The sequence below is a fragment of the Oryctolagus cuniculus genome, chromosome 2 (genome assembly GCF_051225735.1).
Source record: "Oryctolagus cuniculus isolate XC-2025 breed Fujian yellow rabbit chromosome 2, ASM5122573v1, whole genome shotgun sequence".
NCBI classification, from domain to species: domain Eukaryota; kingdom Metazoa; phylum Chordata; class Mammalia; order Lagomorpha; family Leporidae; genus Oryctolagus; species Oryctolagus cuniculus.
The window spans coordinates 67,528,737-67,544,777 of record NC_142868.1 but is presented as its reverse complement, the minus strand read 5'-3'; the positions used below and the strand labels follow the sequence as shown (position 1 = coordinate 67,544,777).

The window sequence follows — 16,041 nt, the reverse complement described above, 5'->3', positions numbered from 1 at the left end:
AGTGTGTCTCAAGGCAGGAAACTGCCATGAAATTAGAGGAAAGGCTACAGTTTCTGATCTTCATCAAAATAGGCAATGGGGGGGCATAAGCTGCCCCTAAAGGAATGTGGCAGCCTAGACAGCAGGGGGCTGAATGGATGTTAATTGCAGGAGCATTTGAATGGACCTGTCTTTGAAGATTTACACCACAGTTCTGTTCCCAGTCATGGATCACCAGACTGGATTCCTTTCCCACCTAAAGTTGTACATCAACTGTGCCTATGTGCCAGCTAGCTTGTAGACTTGCTGATACCCTCTAATAGAAAGTGCTGGCCAAAGCAATCCAGGGCACACTCTTCAGGTGAAGATGTCCATGATCTGTCTCACTCATTTATGAAACCCCACACTAGAGCCTTCTAGAAAAATAATTTTATTGAAATATCATTAGAGGGGTTGGCACTGCGTTGCAGTGGGTTAAAGCCCTGGCATGCAGGGCAGGCATCCCACATGGGTGCCCATTCGAGTCTTGGCTGCTCCACTTCTGATCCAGCTCTGTGCTATGGCCTGGAAAAGCAGAAGATGGCCCACGTCCTTGGGTCCCTGTACCTGTGTGGGAGACCCAGAAGAAGCTCCTGGCTACTGGCTTTGGATTAGCTCAGCTCTGGCTATTGGGGCCATTTGGGGAGTGAACCATCAGACGGAAGACCTCTCTCTCTCTCTCTCTCTCTCTGTATGGCTCTATCTCTATTTGTAACTCTGTCTTTCAAATAAATAAAAATAAACCTTTTAAAAAAAAGAAATATCATTAGAAAAGTTATGCTCTGTATAAAAGCAATATAACTTGTAGTATATTTTAAAAGTTCATATAAATTAAACAAAGCCTTTGGTTAAAAATATTCTATATTTTTACAAGTTATAATGTTACCACTTGTTATCTCTGGGGATTGGTTCCATAACCAGGCAAGGATACCCAAACATATGGATATCCTTATATAAAATTGTTATTTTTGCATATAACTTATATCTTCTCATGTACTTTAGATCATCTCTAGATTACTTATAATATCTAATACAATATAAATAGTCATTATACTGCATTATTTAGGGAATAATATCAAGAAAAACATCTACATGTTTAGTATAGCTGTAGTTTTTTTAAAGATTTATTTATTCATTTAGCCGGTGCCGCGGCTCACTAGGCTAATCCTCTGCCTAGCGGCGCCGGCACACCGGGTTCTAGTCCCGGTCGGGGCGCCAGATTCTGTCCCGGTTGCCCCTCTTCCAGGCCAGCCCTCTGCTGTGGCCAGGGAGTGCAGTGGAGGATGGCCCAGGTGCTTGGGCCCTGCACCCCATGGGAGACCAGGAAAAGCACCTGGCTCCTGGCTCCTGCCATCGGATCAGCGTGGTGCGCCGGCCGCAGCGCGCCGGCCGCGGTGGCCATTGGAGGGTGAACCAACGGCAAAGGAAGACCTTTCTCTCTGTCTCTCTCTCTCACTGTCCACTCTGCCTGTCAAAAAAATAAAAAAATAAAAAAAAATTAAAAAAAAAGATTTATTTATTCATTTGAAAATGAGAGAGAGAGAAAAGGACAGACAGAGAAAGAGAAATCTATCCATTGGTTCACTCCCCAAATGGCTCCAACTACCAGGGGTGGGCCATGCTGAAGCCAGGAGTGCAGGAGTTTCTTCTGGGTCTCCTACTTGGGTGGCAGGGGCCCAAGGACTAGGGTCATCTTCAGCTGCTTTCCCAGGTACATTAACAGGGAGTTGGATAGGAAGTAGGGTAGCCAGTCCTTGAACTGGTGCACATATGGGATACTGGAACTACAGGTGGCAGCTTAACCTACTGTGCTACAGCACCGGCTTCACCTCTGTAATTTTTTTTTTTTTTTTTTTTTGGACAGGCTGAGTGGACAGTGAGAGAGAGAGACAGAGAAAAGTTCTTCCTTTTGCCGTTGGTTGGTTCACTCTTCAATGGCCGCCGCGGCCAGCGCACTGCGCTGATCCGTAGGCAGGAGCCTGGTGCTTATCCTGGTCTCCCATACGGGGGCAGGGCCCAAGCACTTGGGTCATCCTCCACTGCACTCCCTGGCCACAGCAGAGAGCTGGCCTGGAAGAGGGGCAACCGGGACAGAATCCGGCGCCCCGACCGGGACTAGAACCCGGTGTGCCGGCTCCACAAGGCAGAGGATTAGCCTACTGAGCCGCAGCACTGGCCTCACCTCTGTAATTTTTAAAAACTATTTTTGACCCTCATTTTATTCAATCTACAGATACACAACCTGCACAGACAAAGCACTGCCTGTACTTAATGTAATGATTTATTGTTTTATTTAATGTAACTACATTCAATTTGAATTACTTGACCCCCAGCAGAGTCATCAATAAGCACTATCACTGAGTAATGCTGTAATATAAAAAACTATTTAAACTATAGCAAATTCTTTAAGCCCAATACTATTAGCTTGTATATCAAAGCCCTGCATCTGGGTTTATTTCACAGGAAGTCTCAAAACAAATTCAAACTTATGTTTTTTGCCTTTACAACATCTAGAAAGATACTACATTAAATATGCATTAAATAGAAAATTGTTTTCCTTACTAAAAATGTTACAGATAAAAAATATAAGTAATGTGAATAAATATTTGAAGTATAAAGATTTAATTATTCATATGATTATACTTCTAACCATATCTTGTTTATTCTCATTTATAGAGAAATTAATACACATATATTTAACTTACCTCTGTTGTTTGTAGACTGGGATCTATTTCTCTAGTAACTACTCTCCCTAGAAGAAATAAGAAAGAGAAAAACATGTTACACTGGTCAACTGATCTGAATATGTTCAAAAGTATGCAGAGGGACTGGTGCTGTGGCATAGTGGGTAAAGTCACCACCTGCAGTGCTAGCATCTCATATGGGCACCAGTTTGAGTTTCGGCTGCTCCACTTCTGATCAAGCTCTCAGCTATGTTCTGGGAAAGCAGTAAAAGATGGCACAAGCCTTTAGGCCCCTTGCCCACATGGGAGACATGGAAGAAGCTCCTGGCTCCTGGCTTCGGATTGGCACAGTTCTGACTGTTGTGGGCCATTTGGAGATTGAACCAGTTGATGAAAGACTTTCTCTCTTTCTCTCCCTCTGACTCTGCATCTCTGTAACTCTGACTTTCAAATAAATAAATAAATCTTAACAAAAAAAAGTTTGCCAAAGGTGAAAACAAAAATTGAGCAATGAGAAAAAAGAAAGCTCAAAGGAAAATACTGGAAGAAAATGTAGATTTTTCTGGAACTAAACTGTTCCAAACAGCCTCCAACAGAAGTCTCATTAAAAACTGTTTAGAAGAATAGTAAGATAAGGATATGTAGGAAAAATATCACCCAGTAAGAAATAAACTCAACTCTCATCAGTACAGTTCTCAATCCATACCTACCAAACTGCCGAGACAAAGACATCCAACAGTGCTGTTCAATGATATCTCTTAGTTATCACTATATGAGTTTTCATATTCTCTTTGACTTGTTTTCCTGGAATTGAACCAGACTGGTTGCAAGTAAAACAGTACCAGAACACGACCATTTTCGAAATAGGCCAAATTACTACTCACCCCCCAGATAGAGTCACCATGGTTAGGTGAACCATTAGGACTCAAATAAGTTTCTGACTGTAAAAAAGGTAACAGAGAATTTAAATACTTATTCCCAAGTAATTCCAACTTGGAAAAATACTGAGAAATATTTGTCAATATTTCCATAAAATGCTTTTGAAGAAAATATCACAAGGGAAATCAAATAAAATATTACTACCACTTAAAAATCATTCCAAAGTAACAGTAATTCTGTAAGAGTTGGGATATATTCCGAAAACACAGAAATTTATAAATCAGTCATTTGTACATCTTTTTCATAATCCAAGAAACACAATTCATTCCACAAAACAATATTTAATATATGTTAAATGAAATTAATTGTACCTAGTTCACAATAGTACAATTCTTTTTCACAGATGATGCTAATCACTCAGCTATTCTTCCTAGTCATTAAGTCCATCACATAAATGAAACTATTATATGTGGATAAACTCCAAAGCTTCCTACCAAGCAGCATAGTTATTAACTACTCATTTGTTAAAATAAGGCTATGTGAAAATAATCATTGATTTGTAAGAAACAGTTACTTCACGTAAACTGTATTTTACTTTTAAAAGTAGAGGCAGGGGCCAGCACCGTGGCTCACTTGGTTAATCCTCCGCCTGTGGCGCCGGCATCCCATATGGGCACCAGTTCTAGCCCCGGTGCTCCTCTTCCACTCCAGCTCTCCTCTGTGGCCCAGGAAGGCAGTGTAGGATGGCCCAAGTGCTTAGGCCCCTGCACCCACAAGGAAGACCAGGAAGAAGCAAGCACCTGGCTCCTGGTTTCGGATTGGCGCAGTGCTGGCCGTAGTGGCTATTTGGGGAGTTAACCAATGGAAGGAAGACTTTTCTCTCTGTCTCTCTCTCTCACTGTCTGCAACTCTACCTGTCAAATAAAAAAAAAGTAGATGCATGGTTCATATCTTTGATAACAAAAGACAGGGATCATTCATGATGTAAAATCTTTGTCTTTGACAGACTATGTTAATTCTTTCAAATTAATTAAAACCAGCCTACCTCTCCAGCTTCACTCTCTTGCCCTCTTAAATCCAGCCCACCAGTCTTCTTTTAATCCCGTATGCTTTCCTTCAGATTCCTCTCTGAAGTGCCTTAGCTCCTAATCATTCCTCTGCAAGGAATGTATAACTTATTCCCTGCCACTCCCCTCCCCCAACCTACCCCAGGGTAATTCTTCACCACATCCTTCAGCTATAAGTTTGAAAGTCACATTCTCATCAGAAAAGCCTTCTCTCACCTATCTTTTTCAAATCACCTAATATATGTCTACTCGATGGCATTTCTCACAGTTTCAATTTTAAATGATTTTGTGTGCTTTTTTATTTATATTTTTTACTGCCCCAAAGAGTGAAAGTTCTTGAAAGGTGGGCATAATATCTGATTTTGTTCTCTATAGCACAGTGATTGGCAAATGAATGTTGCCTGATAAATGTTCATAGAAAAAAAAAAAAAGGAACAAGCAGGCCAGTAAGAGAAGTGTTTCTTCTATTGCCTTTGTTGCCAATGATGAGACAAAACATGTTGAGAACTACACATGTGCCAGGCACTGTAGTCAGTTTCTTACAGAATCTGTTATGTACATGTAATGAAAGTTACATTGGCAAATGACAATCTTTTTCAGGAGTCAGTATTTCAATATGTACAGTGATGAAATTAAACTAGAACAGATGTCTCAAATTTGAATGTCCACAGCGGGCTAGAAGACTACTCAAGTGAACTGCATACATTTAGCGAACGTTAAGAACACAGTGAAGACATGACAGCTCTAGATGATAACCACCATGCAACAGGGCCCCAGACTCTACAGAGCTCAAGATTTTTCAAGATAACTTTCTGTTTGGTTTTTAATGTAATCCAATCTTTAAATATGTAATGTAATTTAATGTAATCCAATCTTTAAATACGAGAATGTTTTTGAAAATATTTATGAATCCCAAAATAAATTCATTTCTATCAGACTCAGATGTCAGGAAACTCCAATGAAATCTGAATACAAAGTCTCGTAAAGTGTGATAGTTGATTTTATAGCATCAACTTGAATGGATTAAGGAATACTCAGTTCAGAAAAAGGGAGACCCTTATTTTGAATGTGTCTATGAGGATGTATACAAATGGGATGAGCGTGTGAATCTGAGCGGACTAGGTGGGCAGATTTGGCTTTGGGGAAAGCAAGCACCAACAACTGGCTAGGGCTCTGGAGGAACCAGGTGCAGAAGATGCACTGTTACCTTCTCTGAGAGCTATGACTTGCCTGACTCCTGCCTTGGACATCAGATTCTGATCCTTGTAGTCCAGGACCTTATGCCAGCAGTCCCCTTGCTGGCACTCGGGCTTGGGCCTCAAACTGAGAGAACTACACCCACTGCTTTGGGACTGGAACTGAGCCATGCTACTGACATTCCAGGGTCTCCAGCCTGCAGTTAAGCTGCCCTGGGACTTCTCTTTTGCCATAAATAAATCTCCCTTCATATATCTCTATTCATATCTTATCAATTCTGTGTTTTCTTGAGAACCTTGACTAATACATAAAGTTTCAACCAGCTCTGACTCTATGAGATTTATTCCTTAAAAGAGTTTGCTATTCTGCATTTCATGTGGGAATTTTGATAGCACAATTTCTCTAAAAGGCTCAAGCCAAAGGCAGCTTCTCTTGTGACTTCTTTTGAGTCCCCCGATATAATACCAATGATTTGTGTCAAGCGCATTTCAGTTCTTACAAAAGCTGCTTGAAGGTGCACCCTGGCTGGCGCGGTGGCTCAATAGGCTAATCCTACACCTGCGGCGCCGGCACACCAGGTTCTAGTCCCAGTCGGGGCGCCGGATTCTATCCCGGCTGCCCCTCTTCCAGTCAAGCTTTTTGCTGTGGCCCGGGAGTGCAGTGGAGGATGGCCCAAGTCCTTGGGCCCTGCACCCACATGGGAGACCAGGAGGAGCACCTGGCTCCTGGCTTCAGATCAGCGGCAGTGCGCTGGCCGCAGCACACCGGCTGCGGCGGCCATTAGAGGGTGAACCAATGGTAAAGGAAGACCTTTCTCTCTGTCTCTCTCTCATTGTCCATTCTGCCTGTCAAAAAATAAAAATAAATAAATAAAAAAAGGTGTACCCTCTATTTTACATAGGACAAAACTGCTCATGCCCTCCTTAATGAAAAAAAAAAACAGTTCTTGGTTGAGGTAAGTTGAATTAGCCTAACTGGGTCCCCAAAAAAGACATTTTTTTCTTCTTGCTACAAGTTACCAAAATAATACATGCAGATTTTTTGATACTCCCTGTCACTGATTCCATGGCAAAGCTATATAAGCTCATTAAAGCTCTAAGTGATGGCTGTAAATTTCCCTAGAGAAAGGGAGAGGAAGTCATAATGATGATACACAGAACTGCATGAAATAAGGCAACAAGCAGCAAGATGAATATTTTCCAGTTAGTATAACACCTTCCGGGTTGATTGTCTTTAATTAGCAAGCACTGCAACATTATATTTACTAGAGAAAAATACACTGACTGATAGCTCTTTTTATGTTTGTCTTTGATAGAATACCATTAACTAACATCGTCATTCCATTACTCTGGATGCCAAGAACACCACCACATCAACATAAAGCTAAGATGCAGGTACTGTTTTGTGAAACTTCCATATTAAGCGATGCTTTTTAAAAACTTTCTCTTTTTTCTCCCAGTATCACATTAAGTTGGGACTTCCTATGGTTTTGGTGTAGCTGTCACCTAGGATTCTACTGCAATTGGAGGTTTGATCCCTAGGATGGTGGTGTTGGAAGCTGAGGAAAGCTATGAGAGGTGAGGTCTAGTGGGAGGTCCTTAGGTCACTGAGGATGTGAGGCAATTTTTTGGTGGCCCCTTGGTAAAACCCTTCAGTTCTAATTGAGAAGGTTGTTAAAATTTAAGATAGAAAGGACCAAGATGACCCTCCCCTCTCTAAATTTCTGGTTCCCCCATGCAAGTTTCCATCACGGTCATGTACCACCAGAAGTAATATACACCAGAATTACACCAAAAGAGGCACCAAACAATGCCCTTGAACCTTCAAAACTGGGAGCTAAGTTCTTCTTTTTCTTTGCAAGTAGCTTATTTGACATTTCATTAATTTTCATTATGATAAAAAAGCTGATTTTCTAGTCATTGAAATGGGATAGAGATGGACATCTCCATTTTCATTCATAAATTTGAAGGCAATGCCTCATTGTCTTTTCTCTTCAAATGTGACTTTCAAAAGTCCAAAATGTATTTAACTATATCATCTCTAAGAGTTATAAACAAAGTTCAACTCAAACCATTAGATTTGGTGATCATAAAAATTTGTAAAATTATGATGTAAATAAAGAAAACAAAGGATTACAATAAATATATAGTATTGCTGTTAGAAAGGTGATAGAGTTATCTGTGGAGATGCATTATGTGCTTAGGGAATGAAGAATGAATATGATGTCACATGGGTAACTGAAGTCATTGTTGAAGACACTGCCATTTTAAAAATTTCAAACACATTTCTTCTTGGATTAGAAATAGGTGTGCCAGGGGCCAGCGCTGTGGCATAGCAGGTAAAGCTGCCACCTGCAGTGCCAGCATCCTATATGGGCACTGGTTCAAGGAGACCCAGAAGAAGCTCTGGTTCCTGGCTTCGGGTCGGCCCAGCTCTGGCTGTTGCATCCATTTGAGGGGTGAAGCAGTGGATGGAAGACCTCCCTCTCTCGCTGCCTCTGTCTCTGTAACTGCCTTTCAAATAAATAAATAAATAAATAAAAAATAGGTGTGCTCTTATCAAAATAATCTCTGGCGTATCCAATCCCATATTCTCTCAATTTTTTCTTTCACATTCTACGCATTGAATTGTATATACACATTATATATATTATAAATGAGAAATGTGACAAAAATAATCAACTTTTCTTAAATCACAATGTATACTTTTAGCCAAATATCATCACAGTGAATGAAATTCAACTCTGGAAAATGGTATGGAAGAGGGAGTGGCATTGTGGCATCCCATGTAGGTGCCAGTTTGAGTCCTGACTGCTCCACTTCACATCCAACTCCCTGCTAATGTGCCTGAGAAAGCAGAAAAAGATAGCCCAAATCCTTGGGCCCCTGCACTCACATGGGAGACCTAGAAGAAGCTTCTGCCTACTGGCTTTGGTCTGGTCCAGCCCTGGCCATTATGGCCATTTGGGGAGGGAACCAGTGGATGGAAGATCTCTCTTTGTCTCTCCCCTCTCTGTACCTCTGCCTTTCAAGTAAATAAAATAAATCTTAACAAAAAAGGGTATAGAAGAAATAATCGGTTCATGATTACAAAATATAATACGGTTAGGGAATAAATGTATGCTAAATTATCTATTGGCTTAACTTAATCCAAGTCAAATGGCAACAAGTTTTCAAGAAAGAGTGTGAGAAAACAATTCTAAAATGTTAAGGAAATACAAGCAGTTGAGAATAGCCTTTGTATTCATAATAAATAATAATATTAGAGGAACAGAGACCCCAAAAGAGATACATTATGTGATGGCAGTGGTGCCAACTGAAACAAGTCACTATATTCATCATCATGCATCCTCAGTAGAAAGAAGAGCTAAATGTCTAGTATATCTTAAAACCATCCTTGAGGAAACAGTAAAAATGCTTAATTTTCAGGGGCTAGAGCAGTAGGTTAATCCTCTGCCTGCAGCACCGGCATCCCATATGGCCACAGATTCTAGTCCTGGATGTTCCTCTTCTGATCCTGCTCTCTGCTATCGTCTGGGAAGCAGTGGAAGATGGTCCAAGTGCTTAGGCTCCTGCATGCACATGGGAGACTTAGAGGAAGCTCCTGATTCCTGGCTTTGAATCAGCCCAGCTCTAGACGTTGCAGCAATCATTTGAGAAGAGAACCAGTTAGTGGAAGACCTTTCTCTCTGTCTCTCCCTCTCACTGTCTATAACTCAAATAAATAAAAATCTTAAAAGAAAAAGCAGATGATTTATTTAAAAACTGCTTAATTTCCTAAACCTTCACCTTGAATATACATCTTCTTAACAATCTATAAAGAAATAGGAAGTATGCTCGAAGTACTCCTGTTGCATTCCAAACTACTGTTACCTGAAAAAAAAAAAAGTACTTTGTGGGGGTTGGCCTTATGGCATAGTGGGTTAAGTCATCAGCTGTGACACAAGCATCTAATATGATTGCTGGGGCACCTGGCAGTGAGTGAATGGAATATTTCTCTCTGTTTCTTCCTCTCTGTAACTCTGCCTTTCAAATAAACCTTTTTTTTTTTATAAAAGCCATGAAACTCTGAAGCTTGAAGGAAGACAGAGAAAATGAAGACAGAGAAAAGCCTTAAGGATTGTACCATGGGTACTCCAATATCTAGAAAGAGGTGAGGAGGAAGAAAAACAAAGCTGTGGGGAGCAATCCGGACTGGACTAAGTTACTGGAATTAGGACTTATTCTATGCATCTGCTCTCCCACAATATGGCGCTGGGAGAGAAGAAAACAGCTTCTGCACAGCTGCCTCCAGTTCAGCCAATAAACTGTAGGACTTGCTCCTGATTGGAGGAGAGCAGCGTACTCGGCATGTGGGCAGCCGAGTTAGGATTGGCGGAGGAGGACTATAAAGGGGGAGGGAGACGGCATGCACCGGGAACATCTAAGGGGAACATCTAAGGGGAACGCCTGTGCAGCCCCCGAGAGAGCCGGCCGGCGGTGTGCTGCTCCCCTGCGGAAGTGGGGAATGTGGCCAGGGGGAACCGCCCTTCCACGGAGGTGGAAGGGACAGTAGCCAACCCGGGAAGAACCAGCAGCAAACCCGGGGAGGGCCGAGCAGACGAAAGAACAGCGCAGGATCCTGTGTCGTTCCTCCACGAAGACGGGGAGCGACATAATGGTGCCGTGACTCGGATAGGAAACCTAGGATGGATAGGAAACTTAGGAGGGAAGAAACGGGAAGAACTGGGAAAATACCGGAGAGAGAGACTAGCAAACAGCCTAGGGAAAAGCCGGACGAAAAAGGTGCCGGAAGAAGCTATTGAAAGCCTAGGCATAGACTCAGATACGGACTACAGGGGGAAGCTGGGAGAAATCTCTAAGGTTGAAAGCGAAAGTGAAAGCTAGAACAAACAGACTCGGATGCGGACTGTGGGGAGAGGCCAGGAGAAATGAGGGAGGAATATTGTTGGAAGAAAGCTTGGGGAAACATACCGGGTAGAGAAAAATGTTAGGGAAATTGAAGCCGCGGGGGGCAGGCCGAGGCGGAGACGAAAGCCACTTTGGGATTCTCAAGTTAGCCCGGGAATAGGGGGCGAAAAGTTGAAACCAGAAGCAGAAACGTAAGCCAGATTGGGATCTGTCTGATTAGCCCGGGGAGCAAAGGACGGGAAGCCAAATCGTGGGGCGGAGACGTGAGCTGGGTTGAATTCGCCAGGCTAGCCCGGGGAACTTGGATTGAATACTAGTGGCGGAGACGCAAGCTACGCTGTGTGACTCGCGGAGGCTGCCGCGCGCAGACAGAGCGTGCGGGGCTCAAGTAGATAGGGAACGCGGGGCTAGTGAGACACCGCAGAGTGTGCGCGCGAAGCTGAGCCGCGCAGAGCCGCGGGCTGAAGCGGCTCAGAGCCGGAAAGCCGCGGAGAAGCAGCCTCGGGGCGGGCACCGGAAAGCCGCAGGGATAAGAGAAACAGAAGTTTAGAAGTAAAATGAGAGAAATAGGAATGCTGGAAGATAGAAGTAAAATGGGAGAAATAGGAATGCCCGGAGATAGAGAAATAGAGAAATAGAAAGGCCTCCCCTCAACATGGCAATGAGAAAGCTTGGATTCGGTCTGCCTGATTAGGGAGGCGGTGAGCACCTGCGGGCGGCTAGCAGCTTATGCGCCGCAGGTCACCGAAGTCAGGCACGAATTAACATCAGTAAGGCCTCCCCACAATACCGCAATTAGAAGGCTTGGATTCGGTCTGCCCGATTAGTGAGGCGATGAGCACCTGCGGGCGGCTAGCAGCTTATGCGCCGCAGGTCACCGAAGACCGGCACGAATTAACATCAATAAGGCCTCCCCACAACACAGCAATGAGAGAGCTTGGATTCGGTCTGCCTGATTAAGTGAGGCGATGAGCACCTGCGGGCGGCTAGCAGCTTATGCGCCGCAGGTCACCGAAGACAGGCACGAATTAACATCAGTAAGGCCTCCCCACAATACAGCAATTAGGAGGCTTGGATTCGGTCTGCCTGATTAAGGCGGTAAGCACCAGCAGGCGGCTCGACCAGAGTGTGAGCCGCAGGTCACCGAACACAGGCACGCATCAGCGCCTAAAAACCTCCTCACAACATGGCGAAGAGAGGACCCGGATTCAGTTTGCCTGATTGATAGGACTTGTAAGAACCTGTGGCAACTCTAGCAAGTAGAGCAGAGTGTGTGCCGCGGGACACCGAAGACAGGCGCGTATCAACGCCAAAAATAAAAAGAAAGGGGGATCTGTGGGGAGCAATCCGGACGGGACTAAGTTACTGGAATTAGGACTTATTCTATGCATCTGCTCTCCCACAATATGGCGCTGGGAGAGAAGAAAACAGCTTCTGCACAGCTGCCTCCAGTTCAGCCAATAAACTGTAGGACTTGCTCCTGATTGGAGGAGAGCAGCGTACTCGGCATGTGGGCAGCCGAGTTAGGATTGGCGGAGGAGGACTATAAAGGGGGAGGGAGACGGCATGCACCGGGAACATCTAAGGGGAACATCTAAGGGGAACGCCTGTGTAGCCCCCGAGAGAGCCGGCCGGCGGTGTGCTGCTCCCCTGCGGAAGTGGGGAATGTGGCCAGGGGGAACCGCCCTTCCACGGAGGTGGAAGGGACAGTAGCCAACCCGGGAAGAACCAGCAGCAAACCCGGGGAGGGCCGAGCAGACGAAAGAACAGCGCAGGATCCTGTGTCGTTCCTCCACGAAGACGGGGAGCGACACAAAGCCAAGGAAGGAAGGAAGGGAAGGAAAGAAAAAGTGCTTTGTGTTGTAAAGTGAAATATCAGAGTTCATGTCACACAATTTTAACTCAAAGTATGAATAAACAAATTCAAAATTTATAAAAAGAGAAAAAGAAAATATGACCAGTAGACATATTTTATTATGCAATCTTCATTATTTGGGAGCTATTTTCTCAAAAATTAACAGCATGATTCTTCATAGAAAATAGCAAAGAGTGTTTATTGTCAGTGATAAAATTTGAATTTTAAATGAAAGCTCTAAATTTAAAAAACTTTATCTGTCACCATGAAATTTTCCCAAGACTTTCCAGATGACAGCAATGATGTCATGTGGCTTTTTGATATTTTATAATGAAATATGTCAACATTTGGCAGATCTATTTAACTTAGTGAACTAACATTTTCTAAGTAATTAGCATATGATGTTACAAAATCATACACTGGTGAAAAATGTCCTTAAAGTAAGAGACCAGTGGATTTTAATGTAGCAGAAAATGAAAAGTTTATTTAGATGGCTTCAAATTTCTCATTACATCTGTCTTTTAAGAACCTATTATTAGTTTGAGTTTTGGTGCAATTGTATCAAAGAAGAATATCTGTAATTATTTGAAAGCTTTTAAAATTATTCTTCCTTTTTCAATTATATATCTGTAAGTAGGCAATTTTCTTTAACTAGTTGGACCAAAACAACATATCACAACAGACAATATAAAGGAAGATATGAGAATCTACCCTTCCATTAGGCCAGGGATTATAGATTTTCAAAGAAGTGAACAATGTCAATATTATATTTGTTTCATTTTTGAGAATATAACTGTTATCTTAGAAATTATTTATGCTAACATGGAATTATTACTTTTAATAAATTTTAAATGTGCCTATTTTAATTTTCAATAAAAATAAATAAAAGCTTTTGAACTTCTTTGAGACCACAAAGTTCAAAAGTGCTGTCTTAGTGAAAACTCAACAGAAATAATGTGTATCAGAACACTATAGAAAAGCATAAAAATATTCATAATAGCATTGTTAGGAATATTTGTAATACCAAAATTCTCTCAAAAATGCAGCAGTAGAAGAATGGATAAATACATTGTGGTGTAATCATGTCACATGTTTCACGAAAAGACTGAATAAGTAATAATTATATGAAAAAACAAGGTTAAATCTCCAAGGAATACAATATTAAAATTAACTGTCCAAAACCAAAGTAAATTACAGCTAATTATTTACGGGTAGATGTTGTTAGGAGACAATTCTTGGGTTTCTCACAGTTGTGCACATCCTTGTACTGGAATATCTAGACTATAATTTTCAAGGATTTTGGAGAGTGCGCAGCCTTTGAAGACAGAGAAGGTAGACTGTTCTTGAGCAAAGGGCTCATGTGCTTACAGTCTAGAAACACGGGGGTAGTAGCTCCCTCTAAAGCAAATTACTGACCAAATTCACTAAAAGCTCAGAGTTTCTCTCTTTGTTGCAAGCTGTTGCCTGTGCAGGCATTACATTACTCATTGAATATTTTTTTTAAATTTTTATAGACTTTTTTTTTTTTGATAGGCAGAGTGGACAATGAGAGAGAGAGAGAGAGAGACAGAGAGAAAGGTCTTCCTTTTTGCTGTTGGTTCACCCTCCAATGGCCACTGGCTGGCGCACCTCGCTGATCTGAAGTCAGGAGCCAGGTGCTCCTCCTGGTCTCCCATGGGGTGCAGGGCCCAAGCACTTAGGCCATCCTCCACTGCACTCCCGGGCCACAGCAGAGAGCTGGCCTAGAAGAGAGGCAACTGGGACAGAATCCACCCCGACTGGGACTAGAACCTGGTGTGCCGGCGCCGCAGGCAGAGGATTAGCCTATTGAGCCGCGGCGCCAGCCACTCATTGAATATTGATCATCTATAGCCACATAGGTACAAGAATGCTGCTAATCTGGCTACAGTTAATGCTGTAGTAAACTGTGCTTTGTTTCTTATGCAGGTTTCTCATGTCTCTACCAGTACCGATGAGTAACTTTGTTAACTTTCAAGTACAGTAAATTTTCAGACCTTTCACAGGTCGGACATTCAGTCATCAATAAAACAATATATTTGATGGTGATGATAACGACTTACATTTGTTGATTCTTTAATATCAAGAAATTGACAAATCTATATAGGAGACACCCCAAAAATTATGATGTTATAAAGAGACAAACTGTTCAGAAAGCTTCAAGGTGCAAGTGATGGGAGCCGGCGTTTTAGGATAATGGGTAAAGCCACCACCTAAAGTGCAGGCATCCCATATGGGCACTGGTTCAAATCCTGGATGCTCCACTTCTGATCCAGCTCCCTGCTAATGTGCCTGGGAAAGCAGAGGAAGATGGCCCAAGTGCTTGGGCCCCTGTTCCTATGTGGGAGACCTGGAGGAAGCTCCTGGAGGCTTCAGCCTGACCCACCCCTGGCCATTGCAGCCATTTGGGGAGTGAATCTGCAGATGGAAAATCTGTCTCTCCCTCTCTACCTCTGCCTCTCCTTCTCTGTAACTCTGACGTTCAAATAAATAAATCTTTTTTTAAAAAAAAGTTCAAGAGATGAAGAAAGAGAAAGACAAAAAAAAAGGAATGTGTTTACGGATGAGAATCTCTCTGAAAAAGAATTTTTTTAAGATTTATTTATTTATATGAAAGTCAGAGTTACACAGAGAGAGAACAGAGGCAGAGAGAGAGAGAGAGACAGAGAGAGAAAGAGAGAGAGGTCTTCCATCCACTGCTTCATTCCCCAATTGGCAGCAATGGCCTCAACTGCGCCAATCCGAAACCAGGAGCCTGGAGCTTCTTCTGGGTCTCCCACATGGGTGCAAGGGCCCTTGGGCCATCCTCTACTGCTTTCCCAGGCCATAACAGAGAGCTGGATCAGAAGCAGAGCAGACGGGACTCAAACCTGCACCCACATGGGATGCCAGTACTGCAGACAGTGGTTTTTCCTGCTACGCCACAGTGCCAGCCCCAAGAAGAAAATTTACACTAAGACCTAAATGTTGAAAGAAGCAAATCATGTGAATACAAATAAAGGCTCAAATCACAACAATTTGAGATGTTCAAAGAAATGAAGATAATCTGGGGGTAGTGAGAAGATGCCAGAGAAGTTGTGAGTAGATACTTTGTAGACAGCCTTGAGTGCCTTGTAAATGAGTCTAAATTTTTTGCTGAGTGAAATAACAAACCGAAAAACAGGTTTTCAACTCTATTACATTTACCCTTCACCAAAAGTATTAGCTGCTGAATAGTGAATGGGTTAAGAGGAAATAAGAATGGAGGAAGAAGACAAACTAGGAAACTACTGAAGTGAACTACAAGAGAGATGACAGTGAACTAGACAGGAGCTGAGGCAGTGCAGTGACGGATACATACAAGCACTGAGAATATTTGGATAAAAGTTTCCAACAAATTCTCATCAAATTTCAGATGTAGAAGCTGAGGAACA

General features: G+C 42.6%; 2 protein-coding genes across 46 annotated transcripts in view; one reads left to right on the top strand and one right to left on the bottom strand.

Moving 5' to 3' along the window:
* LOC149127796 (centromere protein U-like) overlaps positions 1-16,041 on the top strand; it is a 133,193-nt gene that overhangs the window by 50,339 nt on the left and 66,813 nt on the right. The window lies entirely within an intron of this gene.
* LOC149127797 (anoctamin-5-like) overlaps positions 1-16,041 on the bottom strand; it is an 85,647-nt gene that overhangs the window by 62,897 nt on the left and 6,709 nt on the right. For all 34 annotated transcript variants that reach the window (XR_016228987.1, XR_016228997.1, XR_016228989.1 and 31 more), the window contains exon 2: positions 2,724-2,770. Coding sequence is in view for 7 of the 34 variants with exons in the window: in XM_089325605.1 (XP_089181731.1) it covers positions 2,724-2,770 (47 nt within the window). In the remaining 27 variants the exon portion in view is untranslated. The remainder of the gene's footprint in view (positions 1-2,723; positions 2,771-16,041) is intronic.